Raw genomic sequence first — 20,860 nt, 5'->3', positions numbered from 1 at the left:
ATCATATTAATAATATACGATCGCTTCGGACGTATTCCATAATACAAGACTATTCATTAACAGAACATAAGTTTTTCAAGATATCTTGAAACCTGACATCACATAACCAAATCTTCGTGAATAAGCAGAACATCGAATCTACATGTAGAATCCATCGGCCACGTCATCACGTACCTCGAACCTTAACTTTATCATTAACCTTAAATAGGGTTATACATCATTATTCCTCAAAACGTTAAGATTTCGAAGTAGTAGAACTTAAACACATGGGCTACATAACATTCAATCATTTCATCTTACACTTTGCTAAGTGCCATATCATGTCTCGTTCATTCTCGTTTCTGCTACAATCTCTATTTGGAACGTTTGAATATTTTAGGGGCAAAGCCCAAATTAGATGATGAATAATTTAAGTAAGAATACATCGACATATTTCGTGCATGAATGCAGAATGCAACATAACATCATTCATTTCGTTTGAGTTGACTGCACCCAACTGCTACTTTCCATTTTAACAGTCTCCTTACTAGGGCGAGGTGTATGGGTGCACCATTAGTAAAGTAACAGCGCCAGTCTGTAATCTCAAACCTTTATGCGTTACATGATCAATAATATTATCGTAAACTTATGCATAGCTCATCATCAATACATGTAAATGCACTATACATGAAGTATAACATAACATAGCATGTGAATATATGATAAAATCACTTGCATAAAATTGGTTTTGGGTTGAACCACTTACTTTTTGCACTAAGTTCCAAACACATCAAAAAACGTGCATCGTCTCAATTTGCGTGCCAGACCTCCATTATCGTGCATAACCTCGATTTTTGCACAAATCACTTCACCTCAAGCCTCAATGATCCTTAGACACCATATTTATTTCAAAGGAACATAAATATCTATTTTTCATAATTTTCCCATAATTTCTTCTATTTTTCTCCAATTTTCTTATCTAAAAATCCAAATAAATATCTTATTGACTATTTTTTTTTTTCACAAAAAATCATTATATTCTAATAACTTTAAAGAAAAATTTCAGAACTTACCTCGAAATTTCGTTTACATGCAAAACGAGGCTGATCGTTACGGAAATCGAGACACCGGGAAGGCAAACACGAAAACTTTGAATACAAACCCCCCTTATTTTATTTTTCTTGATTTTTCACAAATTTTTTTAGCATTTCACGCGCCCACATGTGCCTTTTTCTTGTCCCCCATGTGCTTCCACTTGTGGGCCCTGGTTAGCGTGTGTACTACATGCGTCAGTCATTTTCCTCAGGCAGATTTCGAATAGCCTTAGTTTTTTGGCATTTTCTCATTTGTTTGAGCTTCGTTTCGCCCCTAGTTTGAACCTACGCATTCCTCTTTTCATCATTTACAATATAATAGCTTCAAATCGCTTGATCAGAGACATTTTGAGACTACTCAAACCAATTTTTCGGTGAAGCTCGTTTTTCTGTTGAAGCTCCATATCTCCTTCATCTCTCAACGATAATTGCTCAAATTTCACATGAATGATCATCTGGACTTGGGGAACAAAAGCCTCTTATTCGTTTCCCTCAATTTTTGCTCGAACTTTCAGATCTAAGAGTTTATTTTTTTTGAAACATTCGGTCATCTCTATTTATAGGCAACCTCGAGCTTCCAAATGTTCTAAGCTGCTATAACTGACCCCTTAGACGTCTTTACCTCCCTTATATCGACTTGTAAGCATCAAAATCTGACCACAAATGCCACTTGAAGAGCTTTGACAAAATTATTGAATTTTTGATCAGTTTTTGTCAAAATTCGGCCACCCTCGTGGCTGTTGTTAGCCATGCCTGAACCCAAAAGCATTCCCGACCAACCCCCGTGATTTCTCGTGGCCAAAATCGGCAGTTAACGACCGGAAAAGCTACTGGTCGATTTCCCATTGCCAAATCTTTGAGCTTTTTGCACTTTGGCCCATTTTAGAAAGCCCCTGAACTTTCCATAATTGCCATTAAGACCCTTAAGTCTTAAAACTTCCATTTTATTTTCGAAGATTCAAAAAAACATCATTTTGACCTCCGAAAATTTCAAGAAATTGCACTTAGACCCGAATCTTTATTTTGGCCATAAATCCTTTTATTTCTTCCTGAAACTATTGAAGAGTTGTTATGCATGCCGAATATGAACCCCCTCAAGATTCCATTAACTTCCCAGAAGCCCTCTACAATTATTCGGTTTCTTAGCCTAAATCTCAATTGAATTTTAGCTGTACTGAAAATCATTTATGATTTAATTTATTTCGATACCATAAATCATGCCTCAAAATAATCCTCAAAGTCGTATCATTTTTCTTAGATATCTCGGCTCTAGGGCACTCCCTATAATCGATTCGGTACTTATAATTGCTATCAAGCCAATTTTTTAGTATTCTAAACTTACTTAAATTACATGAAAATATGAGTTCTTACATATATAATATATATATTTGTATGAATATCTATTTTAATATATATATATAATATTTTATAATAAATAATATAAATATATTATAATATATATAATATGTTTGTATGGGGTTATAAAGGGTAATGAGTGTTTTAGTATTTTTCTTTGTTAAAAACATTCCCAAGTTCATGGAAAACTTGGATTCCCAACCCCTCAATTAAAATATTTTTGCGGGAAAGTTGCTTAAAAATTATTTTCAGAAATCCTAATTTTCAAGATTCTTTTTATAAAAAAATTGTAGCAAATATGGGAATACAGATTTCCAACCTAACATTTTAATAAATCTTAAAATTTATCCTGTACGAAACACTATTTGTAACTAAGATATAGACTTGAAAAGTAAGATATTAAAAATATTTTAAATAAAAGTGTTTTATTGTGTTTGATAAATTTATTTGACGACTCTTAAAAAATATCATGTGATTTTTTATATATAATTTTTTAGATAAATTTATTTTTTTTCTCCAGATAAGTTTATCTTGCACTTTGCATATAAGAAAAAATTATGCATATATCCTTCAGTGCATTTCAAAAAATTTAATAAATAATTTAATAAAAATCTTGAAGTGTTTTTCAATTTTATTTTGATTATTTTATATATTGATTTAAAATATATTTCAATCTTATTTTATTTATTTTAACAAATATTATCTTAAAAGAAAATAAAAAACACTTGTATACAAAGTCAATTTCGATCGTCCTTTTTCATATTTTATAGGTTTAATGATGTTATTAGTTTTCAAATTTTACACTATGTAATAAATTAGTAATTGTATATCATTTTTTTATCATAAGTATTAAATTTTAATTTTTATTATAATTTAATTCATCTTTTGATTTTTATCAAATTATTGATGAAAAATCGAAATTCATATTAAATAAGAAAAAATTGCCTATTTAGTGTTGGGTCTGATTTGGTCTAATAATAGATCGATTTGATACTAATCTTTACATGAGAATTTATTTTGATTCGAATTAGTTGCTCACTTATAACTAACGTAATATTTATTAATATAAATTTAAAAATTATTTAATATTAAAATTAAAATAAATTCACAAACAAGTAATTTTGAGATTTATATACATATTAATATATATACATATACAAATGTTTTTAAATTCACATTAAAAAGAAAAAAAAATCCTATTTATTATCGGATCGGACTAAACTAGTTGGGTTTGGTTTAGTTTGATAATATATTAGTTTAATATTTGATATTTATCTAGAAATTTATTGGTCTTAATTGATTCAATTCAAATCAGTTATTAACCTAAAACTGTCATAATATACATTAATATAAATATAAAAAATATTTAATTTTAAAATTAATATAAACTTATAAAAAATAATTTTAAGATTTATATTAATGCACATCGACTATAATAAAAATTTAAAATGTAATAACTAATTTATTAGGATAAAATTCAAATCATAATAATAGAGTAATTGCCTCGTACTTTATACTATTATTTTCACCCAACAACACACGCCAGCTGAGAATTTTTGAATTTCAAATCCCCAGCCGAAAGAGCAAATTCCCAAACTTCCGGAGGCAATACTGAGAGGCAAAAATTAAAAAAAAGGGGTAAAAATGGAAATATAAAAGATTTACCCAAAGAGATAGAGAGAGAGGGGGGGGGGAGAGAGAGGAGAGAGAGAATTTGCCATTTCGCTTCAATGTCTTCTCTCCGTCTGGCTTGCGCGTGAACGCCGTAAAAGTTCAACGGTTGAATCTTCGGGGTCGCGCATTCATAAACACAATTTCGATTTCGAATCTACTTATATATGTATGTATGTATGTATGTACGTGTAATCAGTTGATCTCTCGCAATCCTTGCATCAAATCCTAGGGTTTGCATCTATATCTAATCGATCTTGTGCTGGATTGTGAATCCGAGGCCTCTCTCTATCTGTATATCTCTCTCGCTCGATCGCTTCGTATTCTCGAATCGAAAGAGTGATTTGATTCAGTTAATCGATGGAGGCGATCGAGGAATTGGCGCAGCTCTCTGATTCCATGCGGCAAGCAGCTGCTTTGCTTGCCGATGAAGACGTCGACGAGACCTCGTCGTCGAGGCGGACCTCGACCTTTCTCAACGTCGTTGCGCTTGGAAATACTGTGAGTTGATTTGCGAACCGACACTATTGTTGTGTTTTTTTGAATTGATCGGGTTTGATGATGGATTTTTATTTTATTTTATTTTTTGTTTTGGTGATTGGATCTCTGGATCTAGCTGTGTTTAGCGAGATGGTTTTGATCTTATTTGGCGCATCTGAGCTATAATTCTTTACCTCTACTTCTGGCATGGTGCCGAGACTAGAATGTTAGAGAGTCAGGGTCCTAACTAGGAGACGAAATTGTTTCCTATTCACGATTACAACAATTTAGGGTATTTCTTATTAATTGTGATTTGGCACATCGATTAACTATTAATCGTAAATTTCCTTTTGGGACTGTTTATCTCAGTTTTTGATATTAGTTCAACCATCATCATGTGCGGCAGCCTGGATCCTGGCGCCACTATGCACCGTATGGCCACTATACACCATGTGGCCGTACCCAATGAGCAGTCATGCTTAAGAATGGCAGCAGGGCAGGTGTGATCGTGAGCCCCTACTTGAATCTGATCCTGCCCAATGAGCCTTGATGCAAACCTGTGTCTGTGATCTCTGCGTCTTGCTTGACCCTTTCACTGACCATGCCTTGCCCTGCCTTGCAATGTAGGATCCATCCCCATCTAACATGTCTGACCAAAAACTCAAACATGTGATGTGAAATAGCAAAATAAAGAAACAAGTTTTTCACAGCTCCAAATTTTTCATTCACTCTTCACGTGTTCATAGATTTCCAAATCAAACAAGATGTAAACTTATAGCTGTTACAAACAAGACCAAGTAAGCATTTGCATTCACTTCCCCATGAGTTGCTAGCGAACATATATTTATATTTCCCATTCAGTAGTTTAAGATTTTCTGAGAGATGGATGATTGGCATATTGTATGCAGATATGCCTTGCTGCCCTTGCTAGGATCATCCACTATTATGGGCTAAAATAATGTCATTGAAAATTCAAATGTGGCACCTAAGGAATGTAACATGGGAATATCTGTAAAAAGATATGGGCACTGAGAGAATGGAGCTTGAAGCAGACGAGTTTGAGGTGTAATCTTTCGTCTATTTCGTTATGGATATTCAAAATACGATGGTGTAGCTTGGTACTAGCAGGAATTTTGCAGGCAGGGTTTAGGGGTATTTGTTCTAGAGGCTCAGGGTGTCTATTCTTTTTAATTATTGTCTAACAACATTTGCTATTCAATATGTTATTTGATCCTGATAGTCATTCAAATTGCCTACTACCTTCCTTCTTTGACCTTCAAGAGCCACCTCCTGTGCGTTGTGCTGTAGTTGCTTCCAGGCTAGTTGTCAACTCTTATTTTCTCCCTTCATTGATCTAGTGGTCCGTCATTTCTTCTGGATATCAATTTCAATCATTTCACCATCTTGGACTGCCTGAGAAGATGGGCTTCTCATATAACTGAGACTTGAAAGTCCCAGGTCTTTATATTCATTGAAGAGAGACCTTGGCCATGAGGACATTTGCACCTGTTGCTCGTATTTCAAAGCAACAATTTTGTTTGGCTAGTGATCTGATATTAAAGTTTTAGATTGAAATTCATCCAAAATGTCACATTTCTTGCATTGGCTGATGACTTGCTGAATCATGTTCCAGTTTCTTGAAAAAATGATGATGCTTGTTTCACATATTTGTTTCATTTTCTGCAATTTTAACTATATGAGGAAGGGAAAATGGTTCTGTAAAATGTTGTGGTGCATAGACATTGGTTGCTACATGATTGGCAGTTCATAATTTCAGCAAACTTGAATAATCGCTTGGCATATTTATTCAGTTTCTTTCTTTTCTTTGAGCATAACTATGATGATTATAGTACTGCTGATGTTAAGTAGTAATTAACTAGACAAATTGGACAGGGGGCGGGTAAATCAGCTGTATTGAACAGTCTAATTGGACATCCTGCTCTGGTGAGTATTTTTCCCTTTTGGTATTTGTTCCCCTGGTGAGGTCTTATTATTTCTCTTTCGTATTTGTGGTTATTATCTTTTTGGGTAAATTGAACAAATCTTTCATTTAAGTTCTAAATAATTGTGTATGGTATTTCGTTTCGTGTTTTTCTGTGATTTGGCAGCCAACGGGTGAAGGTGGCGCTACTCGTGCTCCCATTTGCATTGATTTATCCAGGGATAGTTCTTTAAGCAGCAAATCACTTATTTTGAACATTGACAGTAAGAATCAACAGGTTTCTGCAAGTGAGGCCTCTTGCTAAACTGTTTTCACTCATTTCAATTCGATATGTAGTCAGATTGGAATATGCTTTTGTTGTGTATATGTGCATGCATGTACATATATGTCTTAATTATTGTGGCAAGTCTTTTGAGGTGGCCTTTTTTTTACTCTTCTTTTCCATATGTTCTTTCTGTCCAAACATAGGTGCTCTTCGGCATTCTTTACAAGATAGACTAAGCAAAAGTTCAGGCAAGAGTCGTGATGAAATTTATTTGAAACTCCGTACAAGTTCAGGTTAGTCTTTGTTCTCTGTGTTCTATTTCTTTTCCAAGGAGGATTTTTTTGTAAAGCATTTGTGGACTTCTGTCTATGCTGTCCTCTACCTGTTCTTGCTAGGAATCTGAAATGAGCAAATATCAATTTAGTATTCTTATTCCAGTGCTAGAGAAATGCCATTCATATTAGAGTATGAGTTAGGTTTTTCATCCGGATGTTAGAATCTTGTGCTCTTTTTTGGTCAAAATTGGCAGTACATCAGGGAATCAATTTGACATATAGTTGCAGGTGGGAAATCCTTGTTGTGTGTCAACAACGACAACAACAACAACATATCCAGCCTTTATCCCACTATGTGGGGTCGGCTACATGAATTCTAGACTTCCAAATCCTTGTTGTGTCAAGGAAAAATATTGCAACTGAGATGATTTTAAGAGCAATGATTTGCTACCAAGAAATTGTGCATCAATGACAGGGTACAGAGCCTGAGGTCACTGATGACATGCTTGAAAAATATAATTTGCTAATTTGTTTTGCCATATAGACTTTTCCCAGTTAACTCCTTTGTTTATATATCTATTGTTTTCCCGTGCAGCTCCATCACTGAAATTGATTGATTTGCCTGGAGTGGATAAAGGAGGTTTTGATGACTCATTGGTGAGTGGTGGCTTATTGTCTTGTCTTGAGTTGTCATTGGTTATTTTATGAAAGAGTTATATGCTATTTTTTATTGTCAGATAATTCTTGCAATTGAGTTTCTGATATCTTGCCCTGATGGTGGTTTAATCTCCTTTACTTTCACACAGAGCGTGTATGTAGAGCACAATGATGCAATATTGCTGGTTATAATTCCCGCGTCACTGGTGCCCGAAATTTCCTCATATAAAGCTCTCAGAATTGCAAAGGAATATGATGGAGAAAGTGGGTATTATTGACCTTGCATTTTGTCTTGCGCTTGTAAAAAGAAGTTTAAAGTACTTTTGACCTTTCCTTAAGTTTTATTTTTGGCTTACTTGCTAAGTCTTCTCTATTCACAATTTGTCTTGAGTAAGAAGAATTAAATTACACTGTTGCAGGTACCAGAACTGTTGGCATTATTAGTAAAATAGATCAAGCTGCTACAGAGCCAAAAACCCTTGCTGCTGTACAGGCTGTTCTTCTGGGTCAGGGACCACGAAGTACATCTGATATCCCTTGGGTTGCACTGATTGGTCAGACTGTCTCCATAGCTTCAGCACAGCCTGGAAATGTTGGGCCTGATAGCTCTTTAGAAACAGCTTGGCGAGCTGAGAGTGAAAGCCTGAAATCTATATTAACTGGAGCTCCTCAAACAAAGCTTGGGCGATTAGCTTTGGTGGAGACCCTTGCTCACCAGATTCGTAGTCGCATGAAAATCAGGGTTCCAAATCTACTGTCAGGGTACGTACTCGTTATGGTTTCTGCTTGACCTTAGTTTGAATTCACTACTTCTTAACTTGTATATTTTTCCTGGCCAGTAAATTGGTTTTGCATATTAATTTTGATGACTGCTTCCTTGCCTCCTTCATAATCCGTGTACTTTGTAAAGGAAACCCTAGGGCACAAAGAAATGACAGAAACAAGAACCGGAGAGAAGAAATAATGAGAGAAGTCGTGAATCGAATTGCAGAGAGAAAAATGAATTGTATTGAGAAAGAATATAAGAGCTGCTTAAATAAGCAGCTCATTTACACTTGAATGAGGCACCGCCTCATCACATCAATAACTAATATAACAAACAGCAAATAACAGCAGGAAACATAAGAAATAAAAACAGCAACAGCAAACAATACTATAACAAAACTTTAGATGCTTCCACATACTTGTGCGTTAATACTTTCTTTCATTCTTTCTTCAATGCAAAATTGAGTATGTGAGGAACAGGGAAAGTCCTAATCTCCAACACCCCCCCCCCCCCCCAAAAAAAAAAAAAAAAAAAAAAAAAACACCACACAAAAAAAAAAAGTGTTTCCTTTTTTGTTCTAGGGAGAGAAACCCTTAATCAGAGAACTGCGCCCAAACTAGTTACATAAAATTTGTTGTGTTGCTGCAGGCATGCTCATCATGCATTGTTTGCTAGGTCTATGAACAATGCAATGGTTTCATGCAGAATGTTGTTCATCAATTTCGGCTGTAGAATGCTTCATAAATCTTGCCCACCTCCCCGTTCAACTCCAAAAAGAAGAAAAAACTCAGGATAATTAGTAGAACAAAAACATGAGGGTACATGGATTTTCTTCAAAAGAAAAGAAGTAAAATGCCATCTCGGAAGTTCTGAAATAAGGCTAAACTGAAGTGATCTATTGGCACAGAAAACTAGTCCCTTGAAGTGCTAGATCTTGAAAGAAAGTAGATTTTGGCATTTCTTTTATGAGTAGTTCTCTTTCAGATCTTATTTTCATAACTGAATAATACTCATCTGAAATGGGTCAAAGCTTGGGGATCACCCTGACAGAGCAGTTAGTTGTCTGCCTCATAAAAAGAACTCCTTCTAAGAACAAGGTCCAGTTGCAGGCATAAGTTAGCAGTGATTGGATTTTATGATCTGAATCAAAGCCATATTTCCTTATAGACTATAGGGCTAGGTTTACCTGTGCCCTTCTCATCTATGTCATGGTTCAGTGTTGATTGGGGGAGGGGGGATTGGCTTGTATTAGGCTCTAAAAGAGTTTTCTTCTTATGAGCAATCTAATGCCTGCGTGAAAAAACTTCTATAGAATATTGTGATTAAGAGAAAAATTGATCATAAAGAACTTAAAAAAGTGTTCCATGCCTTTATGGTCTGCTCTCTCTCTCTCTCTCTCTCTCTCTCCATTGCTGTGAAGCATGAAGAGTCTCATTTCCTTATTTTCTTTCACATTATGACTCCAGTTTCTTCAAGAGCTCTGTGCACAAGTGCATGAGGCTGGAAATTATAGTTTATTGTAAATACCTTTTTTAAGCTCCTAATCCCTTTGGATTCTTTTTGCAATTGCAGGCTTCAGGGGAAATCTCAAGTAGTGCAAGATGAGTTAGTAAGGCTTGGTGAACAAATGGTTAACAGCGCTGAAGGTACAAGAGCTTTGGCATTGGAGCTTTGTCGTGAATTCGAGGACAAATTTCTACAACATATTACTACTGGTGAGGTGAGAATTTAGCAAATTTGCTTTAGTGAATAAAAATTCATGCGGCAGAGTCAAAAAATAGACAAATGGAAGAATGAATTTCATCATTATCTTGTGGCGGTGTTTAGGTTTTTGCCACTTATGGGCGAGCACATCTTCTATTCTGATGTTCAAAAACACTGACATTGAAATCCTTTGAACTCTTCTGTTTCTCTGCCTTTTGACTACTATTTCAATGGTAGATGAATTTTTCCGGGGAGTTTGTATCTTTTGGGAACTGGTTTATTTAGCTTGTTCTGATTCTATGTTTCTATGCCAGTTCTTGCATGGCACCATTTTTGATCTGAATCTGTTAACCTGATTTTTACTGTGTTTTGACTGTGTATTCTTGAAAGGTTTCTGTTTGATCTTTGATATAACTTTCTTCTTAGACATATACTATATAATCATGGTATTGTTAGTCAGAGTATGTTATGTGCCAAATTAGACTTCATTCATCTTGGAAGTTTATATTTTGCATAGCCTCAATCATTTGATGAGGTATCTGTTGTGTGTAATTCTGAAGCAAAGAGCAACCTGAAATGTTATAGATTATGGTATCATGTTATGAGGTCTTTGAGTAATATCTACTATTATCTTTATGCAAGATGTAATTTTATTCTCTCTTTTGAGTGTTCTTAGCTGCTGTGACAAATACGATTGCAGGGTAGTGGCTGGAAAGTTGTTGCAAGTTTTGAGGGTAACTTTCCCAACAGGATTAAACAACTCCCCTTAGACAGACATTTTGATCTAAACAATGTCAAGAGGGTGTGTATTCCTGTTTATTTTAACTTGATATCTCACACTTTCTCTTATGATATGTTGTTTTGGTTGTTATCACTTATATGATCACTTTTTACGTTGGTTGTTCCAGATCGTGCTCGAAGCAGATGGCTACCAACCTTATCTTATATCCCCAGAGAAAGGATTGAGGTCTTTAATAAAAGGTGTTTTAGAGCTGGCAAAAGAACCTGCACGTTTATGCGTTGATGAGGTAAGCCTTCCACCAAGCTTATGGTTTCTTCATAGGTTTGTGTGATATTAAGATGCCTTTAAATCTGAGTTAATTCTCCACCCTCCTTAAATCTGCATTTTTCAATTTGTTTCGACTAACACTTGCCTTTTCTCTTGAATTTTGAATTCCCCTTACCTCCTTTCCCATTTGAGAGTGATGATATGCTGGAGAAGTAGTAATTGTGTGGAAGGTTCGGAAAAACTAAGAAGCAGTTGCATCATGAAGAACATACAATTTTACTGCAAGTCTGCCGCCATGTCACTCAGTTTAGAACCCAAGAGAGGAGATGCTGGGATCCCAGAATCCATCGAGGAGGGGAGAGAGCAGGAGAGAAAGAGAGTGGTGGGGGGGGGGGGAGAAGGAGAGAGATAGTAGGAAGATGAGCATATTTTAGTAATTTAAAAAAAAAATAATTGGGTAAGTAATGGCAAGGGGCTTAGTTCAACAAAGTTTGTAAGATTAAGTGAAGTTCTTGCATTTAGGCTAGACCGCAATGCTGCCGAGCATATTTTTCCCAAAAATATATTTGGCCGAAAATAAAATATATATTTGGTGACTTGACATATGTTTAACCACCATAAAAAATAGATTTTTCAATATAAGATATTAACAAACGTATAAAATAATAATTTGTTTTCATTAATTTTTTAACCTCATAAAATAGAAAATCTTTTCAATACAGACAGTCACAAAATGACAATTTCTGGGGTTTCAGAGTGTTTAAATGACAGGTTTAGTTTTCATTTTTCCAATGAATGCAAAAACTAAATACAAAATCTGAAGATGAAAATTGAAATTGAACATATGAAGTCCAATTAGGAAATCAAATGTGTTCTTAATTTTAATCTATGATGAAGAATACGCTAATGTTTGATTTCAAAAAATAAAAAAGGGGAAATTTCTGCCTATTACACGGATAGAAATAGAATTCTTCTTTTCCACTCGCTTTGATTTTATTTCAAGTTCATCTCCTAGATGATAGTGTTTTTTTTTTTTTTTTTGGTCAGGATTTCCAATATCTTATATTGGTAAATGTTTGGGATGTGTCCACATTCCCATACCAATCTTTTGAATATATATTGGGTGAAGGTTGGTACGTGGACACATACCCACACTGAACTAAGTTTTCCACAAATCGCTAAGGGTTTTTGGTATGGACCACCCTTACCATTCAATCAATATATGGAACTTTGTAGGGGATGACTTAGTAAAATGGGTCTTAAGAAATTATAGAGGCACAAACATTATTTTGCCAATCAGGCAGACCTAATGAGCTGTGGAAGATCTGCCTCACTAAGTAGAACCATTTTTTAATTCACTCTGGCAATTTCTCGAGTCATTTTCTACACAAAATTTTTACATTTCCTATACTCATGCAACTTTTTGAACCCACTGAAGAAGCTGCAAGATCTGATAAATGAGCCTCCAGGTATTGAAGACTAATAATATAGATTATTAGCAAATGTAGTTGCAGCACATAGCATTATATTTTTAACTAATATGTTATTGTTCAAGCTTTTATTTCTTAGACATCTGGTGTAGTTGCAGAAAGCTATTTGACCCACTGAGTCTATAGAGACACTGATTGATTCAGGAAACTAGGCCATCAATTTTCCTAAACATTATGCGTATTTTCTTTCAATGGACTCCTTTTTTTCATGACTGTTTTCTCCTTATCTGGATCCAAATCTTGTCTTACTGTAAAATTAGGTGCACCGGATACTTATGGACATAGTTTCAGCTGCTGCAAATGGTACACCTGGTCTTGGAAGATATCCTCCTTTCAAGAGAGAGGTAATTGTGTCTTCTGTTCATTCTAGTGGTTTTGCATGGTTATATATATTGGTGCTTTATCCTAGCAATGACTAATACTTGGTAATTTAAGTAGGTTGTGGCAATTGCAATTTCTGCATTAGAAGGGTTTAAGAATGAGGCAAAGAACATGGTGGTTGCACTGGTTGATATGGAGCGTGCATTTGTTCCTCCACAACATTTTATCCGTTTGGTACAGAGGCGGTATGTTGAATACTTGGTCAATAACCATGTGATGGCTTGGTTACTAAGTTAAATATCTAAAAACCAATCTTGTGAATTAGTTGTATTTAATTAACTGATTAGGACAACATTAATCCATTTAGTTGCAGACATGCAGTTAGTTATTTTGGATTCTCTTTGTTTCATTCCTATTGGATATAATTTTGAACAAATGTCTCGTGAGTACTAGATGATGCATAACTTTTTTAATGTACTAGCTTGTAGTTGTGACATTAAATTTGCTGCTCTATGAACTCATTAAGCCTTGAAGGATTTAAAAGCTGAATTCTCTTTGAAGAATGGATGCACACCTTATCAGTGTAATGCCATCATGTCAAAATGTTACGAGAAGACTATCTTTAGTAAAATGGCCACTAAGATCTTTGTATATGAAGTAGTTTTGTAATAGGTTTTTTAAGGTCACTAACTTTCACAGTGTGGTTTCTTTCTTAGAAGCTTCTGATTTGGGTAGTGTCATTTTGTGCAGCAAATATTGATTGGTAGTTGATCCTTTTGTTTGCTTGACAGGATGGATAGGCAACGGCGAGAGGAAGAACAATTCACACAGAAAAACCGAACTACTAAAAAGTCTCTTGAGGCAGAGCAATCCACATTAAACAGGGTCTGCACTTTTACCTGATGGAGAAATAATTTTATGTTCATGTTCACATATATATATATATATATGTATAGTTATGGTGTTTTTGTATTGGAATCTTCCTATGCTCCCATGTATTCCTCTTTCATTTGAAACAATGCCTTGGATTAATAAAGTTTTCTTAATTGTCTATTTTTTTCCATATCAGGCCACTAGTCCCCAGCAAACTGGGGGGACTTTAAAATCAATGAAAGAGAAATCGGGCCAAGATAAAGATGCACAAGAGGGGTCAAGCTTGAAGACTGCAGGGCCTGATGGGGAAATAACAGCAGGTTCATGAAGTAACACTTGAATGTGCTTTTGTGGGTCTTATTTATGACATTTTTTACCCCTTTGGTTATTAGAGTCATTATGGGGCTGCTTTATTTTCCAGAAAATTACTCCACACAAAATAGAAAACTTGTTCAAGTACAAAAATTTCCCCAATAGAAAATAGAGATTTGGAAAACGGGGTTCTTAAAAATTGAACTGAATTTGGAAAACTCCTAAAATGTGTTTCCCAAATTTTCCTTACTAAGTTAGAGATTTTGGAATGTTACTAAAGATTATATAAGGTATTTTTAGTTTTTTCATTTTTAGATAATAAATTTAATTATTATGCATTTATTTGTTTAATAAAATTTCATCCTGGTTGGACCCCAATTCAACCCCCATCTGACCATTAACCCTTGACTCTTTCTCCTTTCCATTTCAATGCACCAGTCTGGGTTTTAAAACATTGAAAGACACCAATGTAAGAAGAATTCTTCCCTCAAAAGTAGAAGATTTATTTGCATCTACTCTCTAAAATCTGGAAGTTATGTCTGCAACCAAATTTACCATGTCATTGTCAATTCATATAATTGAATGAAGGTTACATATGTAGTGGTAGAAATAGCCTCTTTGCAGAGCAACAGTAAGGCTGCTCATAAAAATGGCCTTCCCCGATCCTCATCAAGTGGTGAGCTATCATGCACATAGTGCACATTACTTGTGGTTGAAGACAAGGGGACAAGGATTTCATCCTGTTGGTATACTACATGTTGAATTGAAATTGCCCCTGCATGGTTCATTATCTTATTTTCTTGTTTTTAACATAATTTTACTTGATGGAGATTTAGAATTTAAATCTGTAGTTTATTGGGTACTTGACTGGCACCCTGTGGTTGTTGGGCATATATCAATTTTAGTTCTGGTGATATTTATCCCTTGACCAGGATAGAAACTGATCCACGCCAAATTTCATGTTTGAATTTGGAATATGATATGGTTTTGTATTCAAGTTTGGCAACTAACTTTTCAGGAAATTTGGGAACGCGGTAACTTTGAAAATTTTGATTCCTAATTGTTCCGTGATTCATTTTCTGGGAAAGACTTAGAGAACATGATAGTATGATAGAGCTCCAATAGTGATTGTCTTTTGTTTTTCTACTTATCCTGGATGTTGGTCTACATTTGCAGGTTTCTTATTGAAGAAAAGTGCGAAAAAGGATACATGGAGTAGAAGATGGTTTGTTTTTAATGAAAAAACTGGAAAGGTTAGTAAGCAAGCGCTCAACACAACCTAAGATAATTGGTTCCTTAACCTTTTCAACATACATGGATTGATTTTGAGGAGCAGAATTCTGGTGCTGCATTATTTTTGTTTTTGCTTTTCAACATTAAGTACTATATTTGAATTTTGAGAATTGTCTATTGACTTTATGATATAATATGTGCAATCAAGGGTATTTGCATGTTTTATGTATGTTGCATGTTTAATGTATATGCTGGGAACTAGAATCAGGGGTATCTACAGAAAAAAGCATTGTTGGACTGTAGTTCTATTTCCTGCTTTGTTACCTCAAACTAAAATTTAAGCCTTGTGTTCTCATTTGTAAGATTTTATTTTTAGCATCTGAGCAAATCTGAACTTCATGTTGCAGCTTGGATACACCAAAAAACAGGAAGAGAGACATTTCCATGGCGTTATCACCTTGGAGGTAAGGAGTGGCTTCAAATGAAAACCAGACTAACATTTAGTTGTAGCTGTAGAACAAATAATTTTGCTCTGTCCTTTTCTGGTGTCATTATTTTTCCCAACTTACATGACGAAGTTGCCATTTGTTAAATTAGTTGAAAGTTCATATGATTTTCCTTTTGTTACCCTAGTTATATGGGTTTTTCAGATACAATATGGCTTCACTCATGTCTTGTTATCTCTATGTCTTGAGATCTAGGTACATCTCCATGCTTATCTATTATGTTACCAGTTATATCCATCGAGGTGACATTGATCACCTTTTTTGTTCTCAATAATGTATGTAAGCTACATAAAGCCTTCTGTAAAAAAAATGGAAGGCACTTGCTATGTTTTTAACTTTGTGATGGCCTTGGTTGATGATAAATATGTAACCAAAAAGTCATCATTAGGGTTGTATGCCCCCTTGGTGTCAGATTATACTGTCCTAGCCTGGAAGGATTTGCTACTATATGTGAACCATTCCTTTTCTTGATTCATCGATGAGGTGAAAAATGTTGCGTTTGCTTAGCCTATTTCAGGCTTTATGGGTGGTGTTTGTGCCGTTTCATTTGTTTTAATGAATTTTTCATTAAAGATTGCAAGTAGAATTAATAATTTATCCATTGTATTATACAGGACTTGCCCATAAACTGAATTTCTTCTAATATTTTACTTATCCAAAAATGAACAATAGAACTGAGTCCAATAAAGCACAGGTTGGTCAGAAAATTTATCAGTCTACTGTATATTCTAATTGGATAGCTGACTGTTAGCTAAAAATAAAATTAAAGAAAATCATCTTTGTGAGACTGAAATGCCACTGCATGCTCTAGAGTGGACATAACGAATCTTATGTGGACTGGAAAGTGAGGTGTTATTCAAGTGCACTATGTGATTGAATTTGATGCAACAACATATCTAACCTTTATCTGACTGTGGGGTTGGTACATGAATTCTAGCTTGCCAGTCATTTATGTGATTGAATTTGATGGTACTAATAAAATAGTATGAAAGTGGCTGCTGGAGTATTTATGTTGGATATGTTGTTCAGGAATGTAATATTGAAGAAGTTTCTGATGAAGAACCTTCTACAAAAAATTCAAAGGACAAAAAGGCAAATGGACCGGATTCTGGGAAAACACCCAGTCTTGTAATCAAGATCACAAGCAAGGTTCCATACAAGACGGTTCTTAAAGGTAGAATATTCATCTTTATGTAAACTACCATTTGTTTCCTTTTCCCCGTCAAAATTCATGCCAATTCACATTAAAATTTCCGTGCTCTTGCAGCTCACAGCGATGTCTTCTTAAAGGCTGAGAGTGTGGCGGACAAGGTTGAATGGTTAAATAAGTTAGGAAATGTAGCCCATGTATCTAAAGGTCCAGGTGGACCTGGTGTCTCGATGCGGCAGAGTCTTTCTGATGGTTCTCTTGTGAGTTACTACTTAATGCTTGGTTCATACATAAATTATGCCCACTCATCTTAGTGATAGACTTTTCCCATCTTATTCCTTTTACCTTTTATGCAAAAGTTTGAATTATCATGAATTAAGAAATGGGATTCTTTTCTTGGTTTGGTTGAAAGATGCCTCTGACATTTTGATTTCAAGTTTTGGGTTCTTTAGGTGCTGTTTAACCTGAATTTTTAACTCACCAAGTCTTCGCGTGGTTATCTAATTCAGGATACAATGACCAGAAGACCTGCTGATCCAGAGGAAGAACTTAGGTGGATGTCCCAGGAAGTTCGTGGATATGTTGAAGCTGTTCTGAACAGCCTTGCTGCAAATGTCCCAAAAGTCAGTTTAATTTTTTCTAAGACACCTTTATTTTACACCTTTTGAGCTTTGTTTAATATTTTATTTTTTGATTTGAGCATAGGCTGTGGTTCTTTGCCAAGTGGAGAAATCCAAGGAAGACATGCTTAATAAATTGTACAGTTCAGTCAGGTAACCTTCTTGTGCTTTCTTTTATTATCTGCAACCATTATACAAGGTCTTGTCCCTGCAAGTTATTTACTTCCTGAAGTTTGTTCTATTAATGGGAATCTGTACTTGAATACTTCTTTTTAATATAAGAAGATAAAAACGGGAAAATTGCATGTTTGGTCTCTTCTTGCATGTTTGTTCTATTCTTGCGTGGATTTCCTCATGTTCTTTCATGTAATCAACATGGGTAAGTTGAAACAGAAAAGAGATAAACTGCAAGACCATGTAAACACATCTCCTGTTTGAAACATGTATATAGAACCAAATAAATTCAGGTCTTTTTCTCTTTTTGGCAACTATACTTATCCCTTTAGAATATAGTGACTAAATTTTTCTCTAATGGAATGAACAGTGCTCAAAGTACGGCAAGGATTGAAGAGTTGCTCCAGGAGGACCAAAATGTTAAACGCAGGAGGGAGCGTTATCAGAAGCAGTCCTCTCTTCTTTCGAAGCTCACTAGACAACTTAGTATTCATGACAATCGGGCAGCTGCAGCCTCCAATGTGTTGGATAGTGCTAATGGATCAGGTAGCAAATCCACATATCAATCTGTCTTTCTCACTCTAGTATCTTAATGTTTGGATATCATGCTACTTCATATTGATACTCTCCTGCTAGAAATTTTATCCGTTCAGGGAGAAAATAATAATGAAAATTGTTCAAATAAGAAGTTGAATGCCAACCCTCTGAACAATGCCTGCAATGAGTTAAATGATGTGTCCGCTAGTAGAAAGCATATTGTTCCTGATATTAGTTGGTTTTTGCAGTTTAGCAGCAGGGATATGGCCATCGAAATTTGAAACATATTTATTTTCAGTTTTGGTCAATCTTGTATTTGATGGGTAATGTATTTTGCAAGAGAAAAAAAGAAAATTGTTGAGCCTTGTGCTGTTAAGAAGCCATTGGCATTGTCATGGGGTAGAGAAGAAAAGTCAGAATGGCTGGAAATCAAAATTTTGCTGCCTGCTTTTTAATTGTATTTGCTTGTGACTTGTGAGATGGTCATAGTTTACAAAGTAAGTTGTGTAGTATGTGTATCATTAGTCTGTCCACACATGGTTTGAGATTTTATTAGGATACAGAGTCTAGACAATAGTTGCCTTGCAACTTGTCTCCATTGTTAAGACAACTTGGGTTGCTCCAACTATGAAAGCGCACATACTAAGACAACGAGGGCATGGGCAACTCATTCGTGGTCAGCTAATCGAATAGATAAGAGCAATCCTTATTCCAAAAGCAAAATGTTGGTTCATTTTTCAGGTCCGCCTTTAGTGTTTGCCTTCAGTTGTTACTTACTACTACCTATTTTCGCCACTTGATAATCTGCAGAAAGCAGCCCAAGAACCAGCAGTCCTGCTGATGACTGGAGATCTGCATTTGATGCTGCTGCAAATGGTCCCTCTGACTCATACAACTCGTCGAGGCATGGATCCAATGGTCACAGTCGCCGGTATGTTGACTCCACCCAAAACGGCGATGCAAGCTTAAGCTCGAAATCTGGCCGCCGCACTCCGAACCGCATGCCACCTGCGCCCCCTGGTTCTTCATACAACAAGTATTAGCCGAGTTTTGGGACATGGATGTTGATTTCACACAATCTCTTCCTGGAAGCCTGCTCCCTGCTGCTGCCCCCATTTTGAGCTCCAGTTATGTTATACTAGTAGTAGTAGTGTGGTAGTAGCTTCCATAGAATGCGGAAACATGCTTATGCAGATAGGATTTGCTGAAAATTCGATTTTTATGTTGTCTCATCGTGTTCCTTCCCTTGCTAAGGGAATTTGAAGTGTTCCTGCTCTGCATTTTTCCTTCTTGTGGTGGGTGCTAAAGATTATGTAATTCTATTTTATACAGCATTAGAAGAAATTATTATTTTTCCCTGACATACTAAATGCTCTCTTTAAAAAAAATAAAAAATTGCTCTCATCGCTCAACAGCCAAGAGCCTGCAGTAGTAACTCTCAGTCTTTGTAATAAACATCGTGGACCGTGCTATCTTGTTCGAGAGATTGATAGAAAGGGTTATTGAATGGGGATAAAAAGATCAAAATGCTCTTACTCATTTTGTAAATTTGCAAAGTTGGCCACTGTCTTACTCTCTCATCTCTTTTCCTATGGCCGCCGATGCAATCGTCGTCTTGCCGTTGCCTTTGCCTCGTCGTCTTCACCTCACCAACTGTCGCTACATTTTCCCTTTATTGAGGATGTAGTGGCGGTCGGTGAGGCGATTAGACAAAGGTGGCGGTTGCATCGGCGAGTAGAAGAAGGGAGATTAGGCCCCTGGTCTATTTTGCAAATTTATAAAGCGGATGAGGGCATTTTGGTCTTTTTGCTCCCATTCGATAATTTTCTTTGTCAATCTCTCGAGAAAAGTAGATTAATTCTAACCATCATTTAAGTTGTATGGAAACAAACATAGGTCTTATATTAGCTTATCACCAAATAGTCTAATAGTAACTCTTTGTCTTTGTAATGATTATTTGCACGAAAACAAACACGGATGTTGTATTGGCCATCATCACTAAACAATTTGCAGTAGTAATTCTCTGTCTTTGTAATGGCCATCATTCAGATTGGACGAAAATAAAAACGGTTGTCATATTGGCCATCATTACTTAATAACTTGTAGCAGTAAGTACTTTTTCACTAACCAATAGATTGTGTTTTGTTAGGATTCTAGGACTATGTGAAGTCTAGGACTAGGAGCATAGTGAGGTTGCTCGGGGCTTGGGCAAGATTTATTTATTTATCCCTTTATTTTGAAATTAATGAATTTTATTTTAAATTTTAACTTTTTATAGTTGGAATGAATTTCATATAATTTAAGTAAACTAAATTAAATTTTACTAAAATAGAATAACATTTATCTATGGACAAAAATACCATTTTGTCTCTTTTTTTTTCATACCATTTAATTTTATTTTTAATGGTTATATCCATAAATGTGTGTGAATAAACAAAAGATAAAA

At 35.4% G+C, this 20,860-nt stretch overlaps 1 protein-coding gene across 1 annotated transcript; it reads left to right on the top strand.

Moving 5' to 3' along the window:
* The first annotated feature begins 4,104 nt into the window (after positions 1-4,104).
* On the top strand, positions 4,105-19,775 carry LOC127809767 (dynamin-2A-like). Its single transcript, XM_052348825.1, has 22 exons — positions 4,105-4,601; positions 6,474-6,524; positions 6,689-6,809; positions 6,991-7,080; positions 7,658-7,719; positions 7,869-7,983; positions 8,139-8,481; positions 10,058-10,205; positions 10,890-10,991; positions 11,098-11,217; positions 12,949-13,032; positions 13,127-13,254; positions 13,801-13,894; positions 14,079-14,202; positions 15,371-15,447; positions 15,835-15,891; positions 16,963-17,107; positions 17,201-17,343; positions 17,593-17,706; positions 17,789-17,856; positions 18,248-18,423; positions 19,225-19,775. Exons 1-22 carry the CDS (start codon positions 4,461-4,463, stop codon positions 19,455-19,457), a joined length of 2,736 nt encoding a protein of 911 aa, XP_052204785.1. The 5' UTR covers positions 4,105-4,460; the 3' UTR covers positions 19,458-19,775.
* Positions 19,776-20,860: the final 1,085 nt, after the last annotated feature.

Source organism: Diospyros lotus, chromosome 9 (genome assembly GCF_014633365.1).
Source record: "Diospyros lotus cultivar Yz01 chromosome 9, ASM1463336v1, whole genome shotgun sequence".
NCBI classification, from domain to species: domain Eukaryota; kingdom Viridiplantae; phylum Streptophyta; class Magnoliopsida; order Ericales; family Ebenaceae; genus Diospyros; species Diospyros lotus.
Note: the sequence above shows the minus strand (reverse complement) of the source record. Positions and strands in the feature narration are given on the sequence as shown.